General features: G+C 40.0%; 8 protein-coding genes and 4 long non-coding RNA genes across 12 annotated transcripts; 9 read left to right on the top strand and 3 right to left on the bottom strand.

The window, feature by feature from the left end:
* Window positions 1-68: 68 nt before the first annotated feature.
* Window positions 69-2,646, bottom strand: LOC145704213 (uncharacterized). The gene is made up of 6 exons (XM_081781658.1): window positions 2,501-2,646; window positions 954-1,026; window positions 618-784; window positions 458-574; window positions 300-407; window positions 69-257 (listed from the first exon to the last, which is right to left on the bottom strand). Exons 1-6 carry the CDS (start codon window positions 2,583-2,585, stop codon window positions 187-189), a joined length of 621 nt encoding a protein of 206 aa, XP_081637784.1. The 5' UTR covers window positions 2,586-2,646; the 3' UTR covers window positions 69-186.
* Window positions 2,647-2,965: 319 nt separating this feature from the next.
* On the top strand, window positions 2,966-4,143 carry LOC145704390 (CUB domain-containing protein 2-like). The gene is made up of 3 exons (XM_081781839.1): window positions 2,966-3,043; window positions 3,520-3,916; window positions 3,965-4,143. Exons 1-3 carry the CDS (start codon window positions 3,038-3,040, stop codon window positions 4,078-4,080), a joined length of 519 nt encoding a protein of 172 aa, XP_081637965.1. The 5' UTR covers window positions 2,966-3,037; the 3' UTR covers window positions 4,081-4,143.
* A 6-nt stretch (window positions 4,144-4,149) lies between these two features.
* On the top strand, window positions 4,150-4,741 carry LOC145704391 (uncharacterized). The gene is made up of 3 exons (XR_014134454.1): window positions 4,150-4,306; window positions 4,350-4,385; window positions 4,437-4,741. It is a non-coding gene; the product is annotated as an uncharacterized LOC145704391 (long non-coding RNA).
* Window positions 4,742-5,170: 429 nt separating this feature from the next.
* LOC145701052 (carboxypeptidase D-like) lies at window positions 5,171-7,079 on the top strand. The gene is made up of 9 exons (XM_081778282.1): window positions 5,171-5,322; window positions 5,365-5,453; window positions 5,509-5,714; window positions 5,755-5,877; window positions 5,923-6,081; window positions 6,267-6,442; window positions 6,490-6,596; window positions 6,638-6,820; window positions 6,879-7,079. Exons 1-9 carry the CDS (start codon window positions 5,187-5,189, stop codon window positions 7,077-7,079), a joined length of 1,380 nt encoding a protein of 459 aa, XP_081634408.1. The 5' UTR covers window positions 5,171-5,186.
* Window positions 7,080-7,536: 457 nt separating this feature from the next.
* Window positions 7,537-8,019, top strand: LOC145701051 (uncharacterized). The gene is made up of 2 exons (XM_081778281.1): window positions 7,537-7,673; window positions 7,718-8,019. The coding sequence occupies exons 1-2, from the start codon at window positions 7,565-7,567 to the stop codon at window positions 8,017-8,019; spliced, it is 411 nt and encodes a 136-aa protein (XP_081634407.1). The 5' UTR covers window positions 7,537-7,564.
* A 218-nt stretch (window positions 8,020-8,237) lies between these two features.
* On the top strand, window positions 8,238-8,858 carry LOC145705002 (uncharacterized). Its single transcript, XR_014134540.1, has 3 exons — window positions 8,238-8,484; window positions 8,588-8,653; window positions 8,728-8,858. It is a non-coding gene; the product is annotated as an uncharacterized LOC145705002 (long non-coding RNA).
* Window positions 8,859-9,249: 391 nt separating this feature from the next.
* LOC145705501 (uncharacterized) lies at window positions 9,250-9,669 on the top strand. The gene is made up of 3 exons (XR_014134597.1): window positions 9,250-9,365; window positions 9,413-9,489; window positions 9,533-9,669. It is a non-coding gene; the product is annotated as an uncharacterized LOC145705501 (long non-coding RNA).
* A 65-nt stretch (window positions 9,670-9,734) lies between these two features.
* Window positions 9,735-10,606, top strand: LOC145704255 (uncharacterized). Its single transcript, XM_081781704.1, has 4 exons — window positions 9,735-9,845; window positions 9,895-10,123; window positions 10,160-10,319; window positions 10,376-10,606. The coding sequence occupies exons 1-4, from the start codon at window positions 9,743-9,745 to the stop codon at window positions 10,604-10,606; spliced, it is 723 nt and encodes a 240-aa protein (XP_081637830.1). The 5' UTR covers window positions 9,735-9,742.
* A 75-nt stretch (window positions 10,607-10,681) lies between these two features.
* On the bottom strand, window positions 10,682-11,077 carry LOC145704256 (uncharacterized). The gene is made up of 3 exons (XR_014134434.1): window positions 10,988-11,077; window positions 10,848-10,946; window positions 10,682-10,806 (listed from the first exon to the last, which is right to left on the bottom strand). It is a non-coding gene; the product is annotated as an uncharacterized LOC145704256 (long non-coding RNA).
* Window positions 11,078-12,840: 1,763 nt separating this feature from the next.
* Window positions 12,841-14,394, bottom strand: LOC145703554 (carboxypeptidase A2-like). The gene is made up of 5 exons (XM_081780928.1): window positions 14,283-14,394; window positions 13,761-14,236; window positions 13,445-13,716; window positions 13,183-13,401; window positions 12,841-13,112 (listed from the first exon to the last, which is right to left on the bottom strand). Exons 1-5 carry the CDS (start codon window positions 14,357-14,359, stop codon window positions 12,921-12,923), a joined length of 1,236 nt encoding a protein of 411 aa, XP_081637054.1. The 5' UTR covers window positions 14,360-14,394; the 3' UTR covers window positions 12,841-12,920.
* Window positions 14,395-15,149: 755 nt separating this feature from the next.
* Window positions 15,150-16,151, top strand: LOC145701050 (SET domain-containing protein 4-like). The gene is made up of 3 exons (XM_081778280.1): window positions 15,150-15,401; window positions 15,447-15,871; window positions 15,914-16,151. The coding sequence occupies exons 1-3, from the start codon at window positions 15,150-15,152 to the stop codon at window positions 16,149-16,151; spliced, it is 915 nt and encodes a 304-aa protein (XP_081634406.1).
* A 4,982-nt stretch (window positions 16,152-21,133) lies between these two features.
* Window positions 21,134-21,927, top strand: LOC145703502 (uncharacterized). The gene is made up of 2 exons (XM_081780864.1): window positions 21,134-21,200; window positions 21,314-21,927. The coding sequence occupies exons 1-2, from the start codon at window positions 21,195-21,197 to the stop codon at window positions 21,782-21,784; spliced, it is 477 nt and encodes a 158-aa protein (XP_081636990.1). The 5' UTR covers window positions 21,134-21,194; the 3' UTR covers window positions 21,785-21,927.
* Window positions 21,928-23,755: the final 1,828 nt, after the last annotated feature.

The following is a 23,755-nucleotide window of genomic DNA, read 5'->3' as shown; positions in this document are numbered from 1 at the left end:
CAGAAATTGATTTCTGCAGAGAAAATAACGAGGAGTTTTGCGAGAATATAAACAGAAGAGTCGAGAAATACAGTTTATATAATTTATTTATCGTGTTAGAATGGTAAGTTCATGCATAGCCAAAGTTTTTACAGTAACAAGAAAACAACTTTATAAAAAAAATGTTCGAAGTTATCGCTTCCCAGTTTAAGCAACCTTGTTCGCCTTGAGCATGTGGAAAGCTCTGGCGAAGGCGAGTGCTCGGAGAACAAAGGCGGCTGAATAGAGGATTAAGAAGAGATTGTGGAATTTTAACTTACCAAATCCACAGACGAAAGTTGTAAAGGGGTAGAACCACCAAAGATCGGTCTGAATTCTGGCAACAAGGGCTCTTCCAGCACCACTTTGGATCGTGTTCGTGATGTCAACTACAATTATTTATCTCAAAAGGAAGAGTTGAAGATTTCTAAAAGCTTACACATTGGGACGGCACAATCCCAGGTATTTTCATATTCCCAGCCAAGGAGATTTGCGAAGAACAAGATTCGGATGATTTCGGCGACGATATCAGCGGCAAGAGCAAAAGCGGTCAAAACTAAACATTTTTAATTCGTGCAGTTGAAATCAAGGAAGAGTACCGATGAGAACTTTGATAAATTTCATTCGTTTGGCTTGAGCGAATTGACCAGTAGTGTTTCGGCTAAGGAGGCAGCCGCCGAGGAAGGAGAGGAGAATGAAAGCGACGGCAATGGCATCCATGGCGACGAAGACTTTGACGTAGACTATGAATGTATCCCAAGAGCACCTAGAAGAATATTTCAAATTAAATTTTCTGAAATATATGTTCCAAAAAGCTTGTTGCCGCATCAGAACCGCACGTTTGCTCTTTTAAATACTTAAGTGTTCCCGAAAACATCATGTTTGGGGCCCATTTGAGGGTATTTCTAAAAAGAACGATCCTTCTTGATACTCACTTATTGACAGCAGAAACGGTTGATGGAAGAGCACTGAGAACATGGGCATCGTAGCCAAGGCAGACGATTCCGACTTAATTATTTTCGTAAGATGATTTCAAGTTTAGATGCTAGAATAATACTTTTCAGTAGAAATATTGATACCACCTAGGTCTCGAAATCCGGGTGCTTTCGCTGTGGCGGGAAAGTGGTGGCGCGCGCACTGCCGCGGCGGGAGCGGAGGAGAAAAATTGCCGCACAAACGCGCTCGAGGCAGATTTTCTCACTTTCAGGTTTCAGCGAGCGGGCGCCCAAACATGCAAATAGGGCGCGATTCGCGCGCTTTCCTGGGGCAAGGGTCTTTTAGGAACGCGAGAGCCCCTCTTTCTCATTCCCAGGGGGTCGAAATATAACGTAGTGTTCTTATGTTTTTTATACGAATACGTTATTTAACCTGCTGATTCCGAATATTGAAAATGATTTGGCAAAAAACTTCAATAATGAAAACTCAAAATTAACTTTTCGAAGAGGTAAATCATGTAGAGCACGTCTACATCTGTTTATCAGAAACTTTTCTTGCTGCCTCCAAAAGATAAATTTTCCTGGTTCTTCCTCTCGTGCGAAATCGTCAGATAAGAGAGTGAAACTGACAGCGCACTAGTGCTTTACGCAACGCGCAGGGAGCCCAAAAAGCATTAGGGCGCGCCAAAATCTCGGTGGGTGCTTACTATGACCCAGTACTCGGGATCAGATGCAAATAACACCGGGTGATTTCCCGGAAGTAGTAGGTTCATTTTCGCTAAGACTTTTTGAGAAGAAAAATTAGCAGGTGGCCTGGAAAACTTGGGTGAAAAATCGCTCCATTTTAGAGGAATTCTTAAGCCTACCAATTCTTAAACCTTCCATAAAGTTTTCCATAAGCTTAGTTAAATCTTAGAAGCCTAAGCGCGCGGCTTGCCTTCTTAGCGCACTACTCGCTGCCCGAGCACACGACTCGCATCGCCCCGCGCGACTCCCCGCACAACCCCCTTCGCGCTAGGCACAAATCCCGCCGCGGCGAATTTTTCGGATCCGCCTCCGATTATTCGCGGCGAATTTTCGATTTCCTCCAGCGCGCGGAGGCAGCGAGGGCGCCATCACTCTCCCGCCACAGCGAAAGCACCCGGATTTCGAGACCTAGGATACCACTGGTATCATACCAGTAAAGTTTACTGGCAGTAAACAACACATATCAAAAATTAGAGATCTTGAACATAAAAAGCTTTTCAATGGATTCTTTTTCAGAAATATTCTTCTATTCGCCGTCATAAATAGACGAAAGCTTAGCCAGCCAGTAATTTTCTTTTGTCAAACGTCATCCGCATATCCCAGCCACTATCAAAGTTCCCTTTTTTTTACGATTTTATGGCACTAGCTGAGTTAAATCGCGAAAAACCGAAGTTCATATTTATAATTAAGATATTTATAATTGAATTTAGAAATTAAATACTATTATTTTAGAAGATAGTATTTTGTTTATAAACAATGCTCGCTTTTGTATAATAATATTTTCTTTGAATTTTACTCACGGACAAGAGCGCCAAGAAGAAACGCCGTCACTCTGGTCAGATGTCTTCTGAACTTATTGGTTGCTTGCATCTCTTCCATCCCCATCTTGGCCCTTCTTTTCTGGAGTTTCTCTATCTTTGTCCGAAAATGATGAGACTACTCTTGATGAGAAGACCAAAAACAAAGCGATAGGCGCCGGAATACGATACAAAGTGTCGTAAAGTTTTGGTTTAACGACTTATGATTATGACTGCTATTCGATCTCATCCAGATTCCGAATGTAAATGCCAATGTCAGCGGTTCCTTTTGTCTTTTAAGCAACCGTCAGAAATGCAAAATGCATAAATCTTGCATCAAGCTTAGGAATAATGTTCTATGTTGAACTTTTCGATCTTAGGTATCGACAATACCGTGTCGTAATGAAATAGGGGATCAACTTAGAACTATGATTAAAGTTTCTTTAGGCGACCTTCTTAATCGTTTCAAGTTTCAAATGCACTTGGGTGCAGATGTTTAAAGCGATTTGAGGACCCTCAAAAGAGAAAAAGACAGCGAGCATGAAGGTAAATTTTGAAAAAGAAAATTTGATAGCATACCCCACCCCAAAGTTCTCGCGCAATTCCTATTTACCCCCAAAATCACGCTTCCTTACTTTCCCAGAGCCCCCGAAGTTGACGGTTCCACGTTTTCCCCGCGCTCCCAAAGTTACTTCTCCTAACTTTCCAGCGTTCCCCCAAGTTCCCGCTTACAGCGCTGAATGGCGAAAATTCGTCGGCACTGCCAGAAACGCCAATCAGCGTTGCAAGCGAAAACTTCGGGGCACGCAGGAAAGTAAGGACAACTTATTTTAGGAGCACGGGGAAAATGAGGAAGCGTGAACTTCGGGGGCTCGGGGAAAGTTAAGAAGCGTGATTTTCGGCAAATACCGATAAATACGCGTGAACTTAGGGGGAGGGTATGAAGAATTTTCATTTTTATTGAAATTGGAGTAGGCATATCGAGAATCTCCTGTTTTCATTCGTTTATTTTATGCGTTCAGTATCATTATCTAATACCTGGCATTCTCGGGAATCATTTGACAACTGAGTTTGAAACATCAACTACCGTTCCACCCAGAACATGGCCAATATATACAACATGGTCAACGTCAGCTTACGGAACGCGAACAACAGGGTCAGAAGGCTGGTTTGTCGACTGTGGAGGAAACATCACATCGCCGCAGACAATAACATCTCCAAACTTCCCCGATAACTATCCGAAATCGGCACTTTGCGACTGGATAATCGACCTAGGTTATCCTTTCGAAATCATCATGGATTATTTTGAAATTGAAAAGTCAAATTATCGATGTAAATTTGACTATTTTTACATAAATGACCTAAACCCAGAAACTAAAGATTTCTATTGCGGATCAAACTCTGTTTCGACACTTGAAGGTTTTCAAAATATAAATCTTTAAATAACTATAATTGCTATTTTCTAAGGCGATGCGAGAACTAATGAGGAAGAAATACTCTCCGAATCTCCTGAAAAAAGACATCATTGGCATGTTACTACAACCAACAAAGGTTTTCCGACTAGGGATATTTATAATTCATGAATTATAATTGAAGGTTTTATAATTTTATCAATGTAATAAAAAATATAAGAGTATCCCTCCTAAGAGCCCATTTGTTGTCAATGGCGGATATGCTTATTTGAGTTTTAACTCAAACAAATATCTTTACAGCAGTTGGCCTCCGAACAAAAAGAACCAAGGCTTTAGTTTGCGAGTCGTGCCTCTTGACCCAAAGTATTATTTCGACATTTTTCAAAAAGAAATACAGGTCTAGTTGACTTTTCTTCAAGAGAAAATAAAAGTTCTTTTAGAGAATCATCGGCAATCTTCCAGAAAACAAATTCAAGGTAATGAATTAATTTTTCATTTGTTATTTTTTATTTATTTTCTTAAAAAAGAAACGATTTACAACCAAAATGACGCAAGTCCTGACCAAATTCGAATCATCAACCTTCGAAGATCCTTGCTACAAAAACAATGGCTTTTCATCAAAGCAGCAAATCGCAACTGAATTTGAGTCTGACAACTTTTGCGATGCGATTGGGCAACTTAGCGACGCAATCAACAGTTTTGCTGCGAACTTTGCATGTGACAGACGAGGCAAACTCTTTCGAAAAATCACCGGATCTGCAAGAAAAGCGAAGAACTTTTTCATGAAAAAACAAAACTGCTGAATTTTTTTTCGTTTGATACAGACATTAATAAAGAGTCCTAGTGTCTGAATACAATGCTCAATAAAAATTGAAAGCGTACTGCAGATAATATCTCCGATGCATTAGTATATGTAAAGTTGTGAAATCGGAGGCGGACGCATACGTAGCTGCATGAATTGGTAATGGCACTGAGCTGCCTCAAATAGGAGAAGAATCGATTTTCCTCCATTTTACTTGATCAACCTCGTTTTCCCTAGTTATATACCCGTTCTCGTCCCTTTTTCATTACAAGAGCGTGAGAATATCAGAGAGAAATACTGTATTTTAGCTTATGAGAAAGAATTTGAAGCCCTTTTTGTTGTGAAGATAATAATTTTATATAATTTAATATATATTTAATAAAAATTTAATAATAATTTTTGAAACTTTATTTTTTTAATTTCCAAAAGAAAATTCGAGAAAAAACTTTCCTTCAGAAATCGGAAACCGCTCAAAATGGGCCGTGGAATCATCGGAATATGTTTGAGCCTTTTCGTCCAGCTGGCGATGGGTCAGTCCTATTTGGACATGCGCCATCATTCCTACCGGGAGATGAAGGAGTATCTTCGCCTCGTGAACAACTTATGCCCAGGTTCTTCCCTTCTATTGATATTTTGAGTAATCAGTATTCAAGAGCAATCGCGACTTTATTCAATCGGAAAGTCGGTTCAAGGGCGGGACCTGCTTGTTTTGGAGCTTGGATCTACTCCCGGTCAAGATCAGGTAAGAGCTTTTGAAGACATAGAAGAGAGCAGTTGGCGTTAATCTGCCTTTTTAGCTTTTGAAGCCAGATTTTAAATATGTGGCGAATATGCATGGAAACGAAGTAGTTGGAAAAGAGCTCCTCCTCTGGCTGGCTCACTACATGTGTCAAGAATACAAGGCTGGCAACCAAGAAATTCAATTACTGATGAATACAACTCGAATTCATTTGCTCCCGTCAATGAACCCCGATGGATACGAAGCAGCGCTTAACTATCCTAGGTTAGAATGAATGTAATAACTTATGCTAAGCATATTGTAGAGAGCCAAAGCCGTACACATATGGTCGCGCAAACGCCAATGGTCAGGATTTGAACAGGAATTTTCCAGATCTTGATGCGACAGCCTGTCAGATTCCAAATGGCCAGCGAACTGATCATCTCAGGTACAGATTCAGTTGTTATAAGAGGCAATTACTGTTTTAATTCAGTCGAGTCATGGACTTCCGACGGGAACAACGATCAGCGATGTTGGCAAGATCTATCTTTCAAGAATATCCGGAGAGCTTCTCCAAAGATGTTTACAGGAATGAATCGAGATCAACAATTCATCTTGAATATTGTCCAAGTTATCAATTTTCGATTTCATGGTAACACAGATACATGTGATAAACGTTTTTTATTAGTTAATAAAATGTTTTAAACCGTGTTTGATGCATAGTACAAAAAATTTTTATTACGTTAACACTTCAAACTATTACTGACAGTAATAACTAAATTTGCGATAGAAAAATCAAGAGTATGGTTTTTATTGGATTTTCTCGATTCTCGAAAGTGCTCTTACCAAACGCGCTGGAGAAACCGAAGAACGTCAGCCCGAAACCGAAGCTGTCATGAACTGGATCTTGCGACACAAGTTCGTGCTCTCCGCAAATCTGCACGGAGGGGATTTGGTCGCCAATTATCCTTATGACGCTTCGTGCAATGGTCAAGAAATGGGTCACTATCAAAGTAATCAGAGAAGAGAGGGGAACGAAGGAGTTTAATTTTCTGTCTAGAATCGCCTGATGATTCGACTTTCCGTTACTTGGCCAGTTCTTATTCAATGGCGCATACGAGAATGAGCAAAAAGGGACAAGCCTGCGATCCGGGGGAGAAATTTGCGGTAGGCTTCTTCCTTGATTTCCATGTTTCAAAGACTTTTAGAACGGAATTACCAACGGAGCAGACTGGTACTCCGTCCCGGGCGGCATGCAGGACTTCAACTACCTCGCCTCGAACTGCTTCGAAATCACCCTTGAACTTGGCTGCGACAAGTTTCCAAAAGAAGACACGCTGCCGACCTACTGGGGAGAAAACAAAAACGCGCTCCTCGCTTTTATGTCAAAGGTAGATTAATTTTTAAAGGCGCGTCGCGAACTTCCTACTTTGAATACAAAATTAAAAGGTACACTGCGGCGTTTACGGACTCGTCGTTGACGCGCAAACTGGTGCACCGGCGACTGGAGCGGTGGTCGTCATCAAGGGAAATTCGCATGGAATTACTGTTACGAAGAATGGAGAGTATTTCAGACTTTTGGCGCCGGGAGATTATGAGATTGCCGTCTCTCTTGACAGCAATTTTGATGATGATCAGGAAAAGGGTTGAAAAGAAATTCACGCTTTTTATTGGTCGAAAGCGTCTACTTACTTTTGATTGGTTGCGACGAAGAAATAGAGAATTTCCTACTTTGAACCAATCAGAAAAAATAATCGAGAATTTCGACCAATCAGAGGAGGAAAAATGAAATTTTAACCTTTTCAAAGTTTTTCCCAATCACCGTCCCCGAATGCAAGGGGCCCGGCTACGCTGTCCGAAAAGACTTTAAAATCTGAGTTTCTCAAGTTCACTCATAAGTTATCAGTGCAATAAACGGCAGCATTCGTTTTCTTCAGAGCATCTTTCGCATTTCTTTCCTTGAGAAGCGGAACAATCGCCGCGCGAGCAGGTGTAAAACCTTTGATTAGTACTAAGTGCTCTATTACGAGCAGTTTTATTGTTTCTTCTGATCTGTGGGGAAAACAAGGCGCGCGCCAGGTATTAGTACAAAAAAGAGGGCTCTAAGGCTCGTCAGAGGATTTTTTCGTTTTCGAATGGAGAGGGAAAATTTTCTAGAGGAAGAAATCGAGGAAAGCGATGAGGATAGTTTGATGAGCCAAATTATTCATGAAATTGGAAGAAGCGGAACTTTAAAACGAAAGGGTAAAAAATGAAATTAAGGGGAACACCTCTGATATTTTTTTTAGAAAGAAAGTCGATCCGAAAAATCTTCGACTACGAAACTGAACCCACAAAAACTATCGACGATTCTGACTCTGGAACCATCTCAGAAATCGAAAGTATTCAAGACGAAGACATGGAAGAAATTCAAGAGCCGAAATTTGAGTCGCTAGACAATCTGCTGATTCAGCAAGATCAAGAGAAATTCGAAAAAGAACTGCCTCCGCCAATTCCTGAAAAGAGCGAGGACACGATTTTGAAGGTCAAGAGAGCGAGAAAAAGTCGATTGTCAGGGTTTCTTTTTTATAAAAATTTACTCGTAATGTAAAATCGCTACCAATGGTTTTCTGCACTCAGACGATTGTCGACGCGAATATTTCTAAAAAAAGAAATTATATAATTGATTCAATAAAGACTGATATTATATCAGTGAGATAAAAAATTCCAAATTTATAAATTCAGAATAAGTTTATGGTTTTTAGTAGATAATTTTTTTAGTGTTAATTTTTCAAATAAAAATATAAAAACAAACCCAAAAAAGGAATTTATTCCCATCCCAGAAGAGCCCTCTCAAATCTCCGAAGCCTCAACAGTCCTTGGCCCTGGCCCTGTCCAACCCACAAATTCCTCCCAAATCACCAAGCCATCAGATTCCTCGTCTGTCGATTCAAATGTCAAGCTCATAAACCCGGAGTCATCGGAGGAAGAACTCCTGATTGCGCATAAAATCGAAATCGATTCACTAAACGAAGAAGAGCTGATTGATGAGGCATCGTCTGATTCGCGATCCGCGGTAGGAACTTTATAGAGCGCGTTGACCTTAAGTTTTGTTCTTTGATCAGCGATTTTTGACATGTTGACAAATGTAATCACAATTCGGTGAAGATTATTTTTAGAAGGTCAAGGGATGCGCGTGTGTCAGACGGAGAAAGATTGATTGGCCGACTTTTAAAAATCCTCTGGTAAGACAATTTCGAATCTAGACAAAACACGAAGTGCCCAATCGAGAAGTCCGTTTCTTCAAAAAGTTTTTAAGCCACGGTGGAAAGCGAAAATCACCAATTTCATCGAAAATCATCGTCGCCAAAAAACTCCAAGCCATCATTCCTCAACTTTTGAACAACTCGATGTCAGTATCGAGCAAAATCTCTAAGTTCAACAGAAAACAAATGAATAAATCTTATATTGACAATTTTTGCTTAATTAAACTTTATGTTGCTGGTTCTCCTAGACCCCGTATTTATTTTTTCCTAGAGGTAGGAAAATGTTCGGGACGTAAATTTACATTTTTTGTGAAAACTCTCAGCTGTGGCAAGAATTTCGTTGAAAAATCTTGTCTTCTATTAATTCAAAATGATATCCATCGTATTTGTATTTTTCATTTTTAATGCTGGTCGCATTAATGCAACGACTATCCAAGCGTCTGAAAAACATTTGAAAAGAGAGGAAGAATGCACGTATGTTGATTTTCTATCAGATAATAATAATTAGATTAACCATTAATAATTGTTGATTAGATTTATTTTTTCTCTGAGACTCCTAAACAAACTAAAATTTTCAGACGTCCGGATCTACAGCGTATTTGCTCAGCGGACTGCTTTGCCAAATATATGGATTGCCTTGAAACTTGCAATGAAAGCTCTTGTCAGAGTCTTTGTGGACGCGAATTAGGCGGTATAAATTGATTTGATACCCTTCTTAGTAGTGAGCGGTTTGTTAAGACTGTGAAGCAAATTGTCCATGCGGCGTAAATTGCTTTAATGGATGTCTAGATTGTCCCCATCCTTTATGCGAACCGGTATATTTCTCTCCAAAGAAACATTGCAGATATTTTTTTCTAGAGCAGGACATTCATAATGGGCTTTGATAGCAGCGTGCCTGAAATGCCATACATAATTTCTGGCGACGGACATAAACGATTCAACGTTCCCCTCCCGCCATCGGACGTTTGGCTCCGGGGCTCTCTTTTTGCAATGATAAAAGGGTTTCTTCATATTTTTGAAGAAGACGTAATTTAAATTATTTATTTCAATAAAAACAAATAATAATAGATGTGGATTCTTGAGGATTGTCAATTCCGACAACTCTCATCAACGTTGAGCTTCGATGTCGACGAAACAGGATCCGCATTGAGTCTCAATGATGATTCTGGAGGTAAAAGCTGCAATTTTGCATCATGTTATCAAATTATATATCTACTTAGCTTTAATTTGCTTTGGTACTGACTCCGTGACAATGCGCAGGTGTCAAATTTTTGATGGTGAATCTGCTAGACGAACGCACTCAACAACATATCCTCATACGTACGGATCACTTGCTTATTTCAAAGGAAAACCGACTGCTTCTCTTGGTTCCGACTTAAACTCCTACAGAAAAATTGAAATTTTGAACGATGATGGCTGGTCATCAAACGACGTACCAAATCATCCCAGGTAGTTTTTTGTCCAAAATCAAGTAACGCAATTAAGAAACTTTGGCGCACATACATCGATCGGTCTAAGTACGGGATCTATGATAACTATTGGCGGACACAACGGATTTGGGCCATATCCTGAAAATTATTTGTCGGCAGTATGGATGCTTTCTGCTGTCGATGAGTCCTGGTCACTCATTGGAGATTTAAAACAGGTTTTAAAAGAAATAGGCTATTTTAAATAGCAATATTGCTCTAACGATTTCAAAAGAGTGTGATTGGAGCATCATCGATTTTGGTCGACTCGTCTGTATATATCTTTGGCGGCTACACAGTTGTTTCATATGACGACGAGACTGGAATAAGAGAAAAAGAATATCCGATTCAGCGGCTCGATTTTTCTGGAGACGAAATAATTTTTGCTGATATAATCGGAAATCAAACCCATCAGATCGACTATCCGGTAATTTTAAGCGTTACAGAAGATTTTTGTTCAATCTAATTGTCCTCTTCTTTGAAATTTATGTACTCGAAAATAAAAAAAAATTAATCAGAGGCATCGAAGTGACGTTTGAGATTTATTTCCAAAGAAAATAAAAGTCAATTAGAGCCCCATGCTGTCGCTCCCGTTTGCAATTGCTTTTCCGAGTCCGCGAGGCCACTGGATACCCTTATCCATAAGATCCGCAATTTTGTCGCATCCTTAGATACCCGTCACTCTTTTTTCAAAATAAATATCTAACCTGATCCAAGACAAGCAGCGAAGGGAGCGACAAAAATGTAGATTCCAGCGCAGAACATCGCCACTGGCCAGCCAATAAAGATCAAAATCACCAAGTTCACTAAACAATTTTCCCTCGCAATCCCTCTTTTACTTACATACCTAGGGTCCAAAGAACATTTCCCATTTTTTCGTTCTTTTTTTAACTCTTTGAAATTTGACTAGAGTGAGTTTTTTCGACGCGCTACGTAGATCCCTGTATTTATTTTTCTATTCACCGGAGACAATAACCCCTTTCACGTAAGACTGAACGCAAACTATAAAAAATCCGCATTTGTCAAATAAAGTGAAGAAAATTTTTGTCTATTATCAAAATATTCAATCATTCGAAACTAAGATATTTGGGCCTTTAAAAATGATGAAGAAGAAAAAATCTCAAAAAGAATTTCAATTATCTGCTCCCGCGGGCATCACCACCAGTGCATCAACCGGTCCATCAAGATTAATAAAAACATTATTCTGGCAATATTTTTTTCTGGGCCCGCTTCAATTTCAAATGTATCGCCACTTAGCAGTTCTCGCTTTTTTACTTTATGTCACAGTTAGTATTTTCATGCTGACAGGGTCGGTGGGAGAGCTTCAAAAAAGTATGCTGAAACTTTCTGAGAGAATAAAAGCCTCGGATGCACGATTTTCAACGCACCAGCTTCAAGAGCTTTTGAATAAAGAAGAATCGTCAGCGAAACAAATTCATTTGTTGAAGAAGCAAGTGCATAAAATGAAGGATAACAACCAGGAATTGAACAAACACGAGCTTGTTTTGCATAATTTACATGATAAGGGTCAATTTAGCCAGGAACAATGGGAAGTTCTAGAAAAATAACGCATTTTCCGACCCCGTTGAAAGGCTCACAACAAGGCGATCTTTTACTGCGAATCGACGAAATGTGCACTCAGCTCCTAACTCCGCCTAACAAAGCTCAAACTCTTCGCCACAGCCTCTACGGCAATGGCGTATTTCTTTGCAAAACTCCATATGGCGAGTCAAACGGACTTCTTGGCATTATTCATCATAATGTTGAAGAACTCCAGGCGAAATTGGACAAGAATGAGTTGAAGACAGACTTGATTGCGGATGAGAGAGAATTGGAGACAAAAGCTGCTGGATCGAAAGTGAGAGTGCTGATTGTTCAGGACCCGATTAGTAAGGTTTTGTCGGCGTTTGCGGATGAATACAAGAAAGAGCGCAAAGCATATCTTTTCACTGTTTTGATAGAACTTTATGAGTATCATCTTCTAGAAATCATTAAATTTCTTACAAATAACCTAAAAAACATAATTGTGGTTCTCAAAAAATTAATTAAAAAATTTTTCTTTTGTCCTAGCAATTTATGCATTCTTTGTCAGGCAAAACATGGGAAATCTTTGACTCAATGGGATGATCATCGCCGTGGAGAATTCAAAAAGGTAATTTTCCTATCAATATTTCCTCAATCAGTTTTATCAAATCAGTACATGCAATACGTCATCTCAAGTGGCTACCGAACCGACCAGCGGCTACTTCGCCAAGGTGCAATTTGTTCTGTCTGCCAAATGACATACACATTCATCATCAAATTGGAAACTTTCGATCAAGATATGCGCGAGCTCTGCCACCAACTTAACGTAGGAAAGGTTCAATATAAAGCGCCGTCTTTTTGACACGAGCAATGCGAAACCATTGAAAGATAATAAAGAAACATGCAATTTCCTGATCGAAGTTGAGCACGACTCGAAATTGAACGAGCAGCTGATGAGAAATCATCGAAATCTCTTTGCCACAGCTTTTGAGGGAATAGATTTGGAAGTGATAGAAGAATTTATCGATATTTACAGGTAAATTGAATAAACAATTTTTTTTCTAATGAATTATTTTCAGATCGGATTATGAAATGTTCAAATATCGCATCCCAAAGATCAAGCACTCAAAAGAGTAAAACGCCATTTCCGGGCCAAAGTCAATAACTGTGAATAAATTTCAAATTTGAAAAGAGCATTTATTGAACCATTCATTTGAATAGAGCTAGTCTTCTTTTGAATTGCACAGTTAATTTATCTAGCTGTCGCAGAGACCCTGAATGGCGAGATCTGCCCATGCGGTGAAACCGGCCCACATTTCTTCTTTGACGGGCTGGATTTGATCGGCAGGGAGAAGGAATCCATACTGACCCTTGTCGCGGAGTTCGAGAGCGAAGGAGCACTTGACACCGGCGGTCTCGTAGACCCAATCGGCTGTGTTTCCGGAAGCCTATGAATTGTTATAGGGCGAATTTTTCAATGATATAACGTTGTTCTCATATAATTGTCAGATAAAAAACCTGGTAGATGACGTCATAGATGCTTCCAGTGGCGAACAACTTTCTGTGAACTCCGTAAATTGCATCCCGAGCAGCGTTGGAAACTGTCATTTGGTCGTCGTAATCAGCTGGGTGGGTTCGTTTGTAGCCGAATGGTGTCATCCAGTACTGACTGTAGGCATGGACATCGGCGTATCCGACGACGTTGCCAGACATGTTGGTGATGTAATCAGCAGCGGCCTTGAAATAAACATGAATATTGGATCGTATAAACAGAGGTTACCTTTGTCTCGACTTCGCTAAAGACACTTCTTCCATAGAAAGTCTGACTGCAAGTGTTAGCCGATGCGCCTGGGCATCCCCAGCAGGCATCCCAGTTTCGGTTGGGGTCAACACCAACGCAAACTCCGCCCGTGTCTGGGTTTCGGGTCTTTCGCCACATTCGGTCGTTTGTCCAAGAGTAGACGTAGCCATCGGGGTTGGTGTTGATAGTGATGTGCCATTCAAGATCGTTGAGGTAATTGGCCGACTCACCACCAGCTCGGTACTCCTCGACTGAAAAATATTTATTGATTTCAAGAAAGAAAATCGAGACTTACCAAGTTGCTTGGAGAAATTGATCATTTCGATCGGGTTGATCCATTCTCGAGCGTGAGTTCCTCCGTGAAGAATCATCTTTCGACTGCCTTTTCCAATGACCATCGTGTTCAAAGGTCGGCCCTCGAGAGATGTTCCGTACTCGACGACATTGACGATATCGCTGTTTTCCGCAGCAAAATCAGCTTGCCACTGCTGATGAGCGTCAAAAGTGTGATAGGTATTGTAGTCGAAGTCGGCGTAGGTAGTGTACTCAGTGTTCGAAGGAGTAGTTTCATCGATAAGAGCCTGGACATCATCCACCATGATGTTGAACTCGACTCCTCGAGCGCGAAGGGTGTTGGACGTTCGAGAAAGGTATTCTCCAGGGACGAGGATGTCCATGACATCGCCCTTGACATGAGCGTCCTTCCAGATGTCAAAATCGCCGCTCACGGCTCGGATGAACTTGAGCTGGGCTTCATCCTCGACGGTGACTCTAAAAAATAAGAGAATGAGCAAAAAATAAAAAAAATTTTAATTACCTTAGAACTTTGCTTCCGGAGTAATCAACCTTCTCCGAGGCGGCAACAAAACTTCCAAAAAGAGAAAAAAGCTTCATGATTCCAGATTCTTTCAAATCTCGAACTGACCCGCTCCGATCTTTCGCCTGCTTTTCCTTCGATCGCGTGCGTCACTTTTTATGTCCAGACAAAGTTCATCCAGGAGCCCTTTATGTTCTCGGAAGGTCGAGTTTAACTCTAAAAAGCTAATAGCTTTTTGGGGAGTGTCTTCAGTATTGTGCCGCGGTTGACGTAATCGACCCAGGTTTCTGGTTTGATCTTGCCTCCAACTTATTTATTAAACACATCAGGCGAAGGTTAATTACTATTTACAATAAATAAAGGCAAAATGTTGAAAATTAGCGGAGATAATTCCATTGAACTCATCAAAGACAATATCTATTCGGAGAGAAACATCAATTATTATATGAATTATCATTTTTAAAAACAAGAATTATGAGCCTTATCAAAAATAAATAATTAAGCAAAATATTTATTAAACAAATAAAACCAAGGCTAAATTTTTACCAAGAAAAATCGTCATCTCATTCAGTGCTTCTAAAATCTGGCTGACCTTCTGTTGTCAATTTCAACAAGGTAGACATGTGCCTTGGAGGCAAATTCTCAGCAACCTCGCTGTCGCAGCAGCACTTTTTCAATGGATGTCGCTCAGAGTTGCCCCGCGGTGTCCGCTGCCAGGCAATCTTACATGAGTTCTGAACCTACTTTGTCAGAAGGGAGCAGCGCAGAGGGATCCTTGAGCCAGTCGCGACCGGTTCAAGCAACCTTTAAAGGTGCCTCAACCAAATCGCTTCATAAAAGAATCTTTCAAGAAAGACAATTTGCAACATGAGCGAACCAATTCTTGCTCCAATAATCAAAGCCGATGAGCCTTGTTTTTCCCTCGACTCGAGAATTCCACAGCCAGAAGAGACACAACCTTTACTCAAACACAAAAATATCTCAAAGACATGTATCAATCCCGAAACTTGTACGGATAATATCGAAATCAAGAGTATCAAAAAGTCAATTGAAGAGAAAACTGACGAAGAAAAGATCCAAGATTTGTTGAATTGGAAAAAATGGGAGCTCTCGGAAAAGGTAATTTTTTTTGCAAAATGTAAAAAAATCATTAATTTTTAAAAGGTAGAAATCAGACGGGGAAATTACGGCCTTGGTGTTTTTGCCAAAGAAGATCTCGAAAAGGGGGAGACGCTCTTTTTCGCCCCTCCAGAGCAGACAATCATGATAACCATGGCTATCGAGGCGCTCGAATCCGTCATTACAGACGTAGACGATGTCAATGAACCCCTCGATTGCGCAGATACACTCAGTCTCTTCATTCTTTTCGAGCTGCGAAAAGGAGACGAGTCCGAACTCTGGCCATATTTGGCGACGATGCAAAAAGAATACACGACGCCGTTGGACTACTGGCCGATGGAGCTTCATGATTTTTTGACTCCAGCTGCGTTCGATTTCCTTTATTTGGCGACGGCCGATTATGTGGATTCCTACAAAAAGTTGCAGAAGATTCTTGAAAAATACAATGTTGAAGAAGAAGAATTTCACAGGTAGGTGTCCTCATCAATTTTTGATAGCCAAAAGGATTCTAGGGCATATTCTATCGTCACCACCCGATATTACTACAACGATGCCCCGGAAAACCATCCTGACTGGTTCATATCCGGCCTTGGCGAGGGCGATTGTGGCGCTCTCGGTCCCATTTTTGACCTTTGGAATCACGAAGTCAAGCCAAACTGCGACTGGGAAGTCGGAGAGGGCGGGGCTATGAAGATGACCACTGATGAAAGCATTGCCGCCGGCCAAGAGCTTTTCATTTCTTATGGGTAGAATAACTGCTGATTTGATTGAATTTTCCAGCGAAATTTCAAGTTGAAATTGTTCAAAGGGTCTTTGAACAGTGGATTTTCAGGACTGAAACTTAACAAGCCTAAATTTCAGTGTAAGTGTTTCTCAACCTGAAGAAGAAGATTTATAACGATTTAAGGGTTGATGAAAATGTCAGAATGGCTCAAACCTATGGCTTCACTTTTTCAGATGTGTCAAAAGTCGAAGAGGTGTGCTGATCAGCTACGTACCTTGGTCTAGCATAAAATTCAGAATATCTACCTGTACAAAGATGAAATCGTCGATGCATGCGTAGCTCGACTTGGAAAAGCACGAGAAGAGTGCGAGGAAATAGCGTCAAATGCTCTGAAACAAACTGGGGATGAAGGAGGTCACATTGATTTCAACTGTGGAATCGAGTCATTTGTTCTTGAAACAGTTTTTGTATGAGTCAAACAAAAGATTTTTCCTCAAAGTATTTTAGGATCATGACAATCCAGAAGACGACGATGAAAATGCCAAAACCGCCCGTCTCTACCGTGGCGCACTCTTTTTAATCTACAGAAGAAGAGAGCACCTGGGAAATCTCCTCGAAGAAATCGAAGGGGCGAACTGGGACGAACAGTTTTTGTACCACAAGGAGATGGCGACCAACATCGCTCGGGCGGAACAAGTCGTTGTTGAAAAATGCATGAAACAGATGGAAAATTTTGCTCTTGGCTTTGAAAGAAATGCTTGATTTTGAAATGTCTCTTCGTTGTTTTCCAGATATGATTTATGAAATCATTTGGATCTGGTGCCTTTGTAAAAATTATAATTATAACTGTTTTTATATATCATGTAATATTTCCTGCTTTTGCCAAATAAATTCATTTGTTTCTTCAAAAATTCGAGAAATTTTAAATATTTCTTATGAAATTTTATTTTTCAATGGAGATCAGACAGAAAAAAAACACATGTATTAAACACATTGTATTAAAAGAATGAATTTCTATCAGATAGCGCATGCATATTGGCTCATTTTAAATGGGTCTCTACCCTTATGGTTTCACATAAACTCATTTTACTTTGAATATTCGAGGGTCTTCTCCACGATTTATCGGAAAAATGAAAGCTGACAGTTGCTAAAAATGGGATTTAGACACAAATAGTACAAAAGTAAATATTACCTTTACAATTGGGGAAAGATATCTCGCTGCTTGCATGTTATTATCAATTAGCCATCTCTCTCTTTCTAGCCTGCCGTCGTCTTTATATTTCCGATCAGCCAAAAGCACATCCGCAGCGATTTGAAGCTGGCTGCTCCATTGAATTAGCGCGTTTCCAAGATCGTCCACCATATCACCTAAATCTCGGAGGATCGGATCACGTGGAGGCTCGCGCGATGGATCGTTGTAACGAGGTCTTTCGCTCGGATTGATGCCTCTTTTCGACGCCTTGACGCATTCTTCGAAATTGCGCTGATAAATCGACATGTTCCTCATTTTCGTCGCTTCTCTGCTCGGCTCCTCGTCCGCTTGATTAATGATCATGCGTCTTTGAAGGAGAAGAGATAGTGGGTTGGGCAACTGCGAGTGGAGAACATCGCCACTTGCCATCACAAACTGCGAAATCGCCGCTTGATTCGGCTTCAGCTCGATTCCTTGACGAATTAATCGCATGTTGTCGGTTTTCGGCACACCGAGTCCCGCGAATTCACCTTCATTAAGTTTTTGAATAACCAATTCTTTGAGTTGATGAACCTTCGCGTCGTCAGCCATTTTGATTTCTACGCGACAAGAGTTTTGCAAAAGCACATTGAGGGTTAAATCTTGAGACATGTTGAGAGAATATTTACGGAGAGTTTCTCTGTCGATGAAAATCTCTAGCTTTTTTAAATACTGCGTAGAGTAACCGCCTTCATTTTCTTTATCAAGAGGTTTTATAAAGCTGCTCGTAAAATTGGGAAAAAGGAAAAAACGAAAAAGGAAATGCAGCATTTCAAATGCCAGAAGAGAATTTTTAGGCTTATTATCCTTTTAGTTGGGTCGTTTATCCTCCAACCTTGACCAATCGGCTTTTATTGATACATCGTCTACGGTGAAAGCAAAAATAAGGGCAAATTTATATTGTCCTTTTTGACTAGAAGTTTGAAAACGTCCTCTTTTGCAATTAAATGCAGCCAGGATAACATCTATACAGTTGATTTCCTTTTGTGGACATTTTCTTCTTCCGCCGTAGTCCTTAAAAAGGTCAAAAACTTCAATAATTTCGTAAAAATTAACTAATATTATAAAAAGGAACTTGAATAAGAGCAGGATGATATCTTTGAAAAGAATTTCCGATACCGGTAGTTTTTATTGCTGGCAATTGCTTTGTTCATTTTTCCATGTTCTTTTCATCAAAACAGTCAATGTTCCACGTATCGCGCACGGTATATTTTGGTAGCAATATAAGTCAAGAATACACCCGGCTCGGTACTTGGAACCCCGTCCGGCTCGGAGCCCCATTTTCGAAATACCAAGGTACGTGCAAAATGTTTAACTCGACATATGCGGTCAATCTTCGGGGTAGGGATCCCGAAGAATAGACGATTTTAAATACGCTCAATCTTCGGGGTAAAATCCCGAAGAGCTACCAATATAAAATGCGGTCAGTCTTCGGGGTCTTGAAAGTCCCGAGACGAAGAATAACCGATGCACAATGCGGTGATTCTTCGGGGTCAAATGAGTGTTTTCGTGATCGCCGAGTGCTAAATTTCGCTGCTGCGTTATCGAAATTCCTATCATCCGCCCGCCTTATGAATGTTGCTATCAGCACCAGAGTTGGTAAAAAAGTAAACAGTATACTGTATACTGCCCTGCGCTTCAAAAATCTTCAAGGCGCCCTTCATTCTTGAAGCGCATTGAAGTACGAAATGGCTCGGAAGTATACCAAAGACTTTTTCCGATAAAAAATTAAAATCATAGTATTTGCTAAAATAAAGGTTAGGGTTAGGTGGCACCTTCAAAAATGACGGAACAAATTACCCGAGGGGGATAGGCTAGGGTTAGTTAGGGTTACCGAAGGTAACCCTAAGTAACCCTAGACTAGACCCCGGCATCTTAGGACCGAGGGGCGGAGCCCCGAGGTAAGGGACAATCAGATTTGATGATTTTCTTCTTTTAAAATAGTTAACTGTTTAAAACTTTCAATAATAGAGTTGTTAATTGGAGTGGTCGTCATTTGCCCAAGTCGTCATCTGCCCAAGTCGTCATCTGCCCAAGATCGTCATCTGCCCAACTTGGGCAAATGACGACCTGGGTGAATGACGATGCAATTGAATTCAAAATTTAAGAAAAATGCAGCAAGATAAAAGTTAAACTGACTACTTGCAAGAAGACTACTCGCAGGAAGTTGACCTCTTATCAGTTCAAATTCGACAGTTTTTGTTGAGAAAACAATTTCATCTGGGACATTAGCATCGTTTCGCTAAGCAAGGTGTAATGAGTTTTCGCCAACAATAGCCTATTCTAAATAAACTGCGCGTACCTATACGCCTTGCTGACGCTTGGCGCCGGAAAAAGGTGCTAAAGTCGGTTTTGTGTTTAGTCTGAACTTTGAATGAAATTTTGTTTGAATTGATTGAATTAAAATGTCGAAGTGGAACAGTCCCAGTGGAACCGAGGGTACTCGGGCCGAGTGAATCGGCAGCCGAGTCTCGGTTCACATTTGAACTTGAGTAATAACTTTTGAAAAGAAGAGAAAAGTTATGAATCTCCTCCGGAAGCTAGTTATAAGTATGGAAGAGTAGAATACTCTGAATTTCAGGATATTTTTTAGAAAATCGAGGCCTAATTGTCAATTAGTAATTGAGTAAGTCTTTGCTATTAAAATATATGGACCGGACTTCCGGACTTGGACAGTGATGAGTCCGTTCCTGTGAATTACAGAAAAGCTTTTTTCAAATAAATATTCAATTACAGATCGTCTTTCACCCGAGATCGTCATTTGCCCAAGTTGGGCAGATGACGACCTGGGCAGATGACGACTTGGGCAGATGACGACTTGGGCAAATGACGACCACTCGTTAATTGGCTTTCAATCTTTAGGACGAACTTTTTTTATTCGAAAATCCCTCAATTTTGGTCAGAAATATCGGCCACTTTTATTAGATATTATTCATTAAATTATTGTTCATTATTATTCATTCATAAATTTATTGAAATTTATAACATCGGATTTCTATTTGTTTGATAGTTTATCATATGCTATGATTCATAGCAGGAAAAACTATAGAAAAATTAAATATGCTGATCTTTTATAAGTATTCATCTTCAAAGTTTTTTTTGACCCCGAAGATTCACCACAATGTTGATCGGTTATTCTTCGTCTCCGGATTTTCGAGACCCCGAAGATTGACCGCATTTTTTATCGGTAGCTCTTCGGGATTTTACCCCGAAGATTAAGCGTATTTAAAATCGTCTATTCTTCGGGATCCCTACCCCGAAGATTGACCACGTATGACCGTTTAACTCGACCTGACCAAGAATGGTTGCAATGAAAATGCTCAGTGGGGGGATCTTAACAACTTCTGCGGATTCTTCGCGCATAACCAAGTGTTCTTTTTTTGAGCATCAATAAAAATTTTTACCTAAATATCGTTCTATGATAGAACTTTTATCGCATTATTGCATAAAAATTGTCTTGGTATCAACAAGATTTAAAAAAATTGTCTTCGAAATTAAATAAAAATAAGAGTTAAAAATTTTTTAAATTTTTCTATAGCAGAGATAGGCTATCTCAGATAGCGGAGCTGACTTGTAAATTTAGCTCAGCGTAGCGGGATTCACATAAAAATTCCCCATAGCGCAGCTGAGCTGACCGATTCTATATATGGCTGCATAGAAAAGACGTATAGAATGGCTGAAGTTGCGCTTTCATCACGTAGTGCGGAGTTAGTATTTCGTTAATACGGACGGCGCTCTTGAGCACACCAAGCGGTTGATTATTTTCATTGTTTAAATTCAGTTTTTCCTCGTCCAATTCATCATTTGCGAGAGAAAGTATTTCTTACTCGAAAACAAAATGAAGGTACGATTATTTTTCTCTGCTTTGGATTTTTCGCGAAAAAGCCTCATAAATTGGGGTTTTCTTCAAAAATCAAGAGAGATCTGTTTAAATCACTCTTTTAAAACTTTATTCAGGTTCTTCCAATTGTCCTCGCTGCAGCTGCTTCTGGCCAACAGGTTTCTGATGAAGCAACCGCTGCTTGGGCCTCGGTCCAACAAACCGGCATCAATCTCTACAACGGTGTTTTGGCCGCCTATGAGAACAAGAATATCCCCCCAGTCCGAAAGGGTAAAGTTATTGACAGACTCATAGCCAAAGTGCAAAACTTTGCGTTGCGATCTACCACCCCATGCGACAAATATGCCGGTTCTGGGAATCCTGCCGACTTCGTCCCTTCGGTTTTCGACGAGAACGACATCTGCCAGTCGATCAATGACCTTATCTCGTCTCTCCTGAGCTACCAAAGAGCTTTCGTCTGCATGGATGGTCTCACTCCCCAGCAAAGAAACGAATGGGCTCCAATCAAAATGAGAAGACTCCTTCATCGACAGCGCAAGATGCTTTTGAACAATAAATTCAAGCAACTCGGATGCGCTGCGAACTAAGAATAAGGCCAGAAAAATTCTGTTCAGCAATTAATTTGGTAGGGTCTTCAACACTGTGAACTTCTTTCTTCTGTTTACAAAATCGTTTTCTCAGTAGTTTTCTCTGTCTGTTATTTTAATCAGAAATAAATGCCCAGAATGATAGGAAATCTAGGTCATCTCTTGTTGAAGTCTTCAGTTAATTATTTTATCGTTATCTTGTTCATGATTCCATGTTTTTGTTCCAACAAGCCAATGTTTCATGTACCGGATAACATTTTGGTTGCGATAATACTTTGAACATGACTAGGTACAAGAAAGCCTGTGCCGTTGGGGGCCCATATTACGAGACACCGCTTTGTGGTTTTTCGCCATGGTAATCATATAAACAAGAGCATTACGCAGGAACTGCACCAGTCAATGCTAGAAGTCCAATTTCTTCAAGAGCGAAACTGACTGAACTTTTGATGATAAAACCAGTTTTTCATGGGAAAACTCGTCATTCCTTGGTCTGACTTTTTGACACTTTTGCCTCCGTTTTGGTTCATTTTGAATGATGACTTTTACTTTTTACTTTTATCTAGAATTCATTTTCACTTTAATTTTCTTTTCAACTTACTTTTTCAAGAATTTCAGAGAAAAGTCGATTATGACTGGTGGTATCAAAGAGATTTTCTTTAATTTGCATCACACAAAAGTCGAGGTTTTCAGAATCAGGAAAATTTTTTTTTTATTTTAATTAAGTGTATGGATTGTCACTGTCTTGGAATTCTCAAACAAAAAGACGGCAAGGTTTATTTGTTTGCAAAAGACATTTTGTCAACTCGAAGCATCAACACAAGAAAGCAGGATTTGAAGAATGTTACCTACAAGGAAAGATCGAGACCGCTGATGAGAGTAACTCGGCATGGATTTGCAACGACGCAGCAAAAAAGCTGGTATGTTGGAATGGGTTCTCTCTTTTGGATCACAATTATGCTTATCAGTAAGTTTTCTGAGAAGATTATTCTTTTACTGAGATTTCTAGCGAATTGGTACTCATTACAGAAATCTCGAGGTGTGACGACTTTTTTGACTTCGACTTGTCATCGAAATTATAAAAAATGCGTTCAAATCGAAACGATGGATTATTGTGGACATCTGATGAAACAATGCTACGAAACGCAGGAGTTCATTCTTCCTGAGCCGCTAACGGAACTCAAGCGAGAAGGGAAAACACAATTTGACTTCACCGAAGAAGAAAACGAACTCAATTTGCGCCGCTGTAAAAAGAAAAAGTTTTACGATCAGAAAATTTGCCGCCATCTTTGTTCAAAGACCCTCGTTTTGGAGACAATGAGGACTTACCCAATTTCTCCTTGCGAGTCAATCTGCTTCGAGCTTACTAGATCATTTGATTCTGCCGGAGAAGTTTGCCCCACTCAAAAGTACTGCAAAAACGGGTGTCCCTGCCAATTCTATGAATGTGAGAAAATGGGCTCGATTCAAAAGATGGTTCCTGTTTTTGATCTTCAGAAGTCAAAAAATAATCCGACTACGTCAACAACTTTCTCACCAACAACTGAGGTGATGTCAACTGAGTTAACCTCAACCGAGACGACTCTACCGCACGAAACGACAACCGAGTCAAATTTCGACAACAAAACAAACAATCCCTTACTGCTCGAAAGAATAACTGGTCGGTGGTCAAATAATCCACCGAAAACAAGAAAACTTCCAATTGTTCTTTATGATTTGACTGGGAAAAGAAAGAAAGCTCACATTGAAGCTCCTTATTTTTTTGGCTTTTATGAAGGAGTTTTTCAAAAAAAAAATAATGTTTTCTAAAAAAATATAAAATATCTCACTTGGCAAAAATTCTAAAAAGTCAAGTGGTGCAACTTTTCTGAATAACAAGCATTTCCTGGTCGATGTAAAAGGCAATTTGATGATCATCGATGAGGCTAATGACTCGGTCTTTATTGTCAATCGACTCCGTGGAATGTGAGCATA

The sequence above is a fragment of the Oikopleura dioica genome, chromosome PAR (genome assembly GCF_907165135.1).
Source record: "Oikopleura dioica chromosome PAR, OKI2018_I68_1.0, whole genome shotgun sequence".
Lineage (NCBI taxonomy): Eukaryota > Metazoa > Chordata > Appendicularia > Copelata > Oikopleuridae > Oikopleura > Oikopleura dioica.
This window is presented reverse-complemented; position numbering and strand designations above follow the sequence as displayed.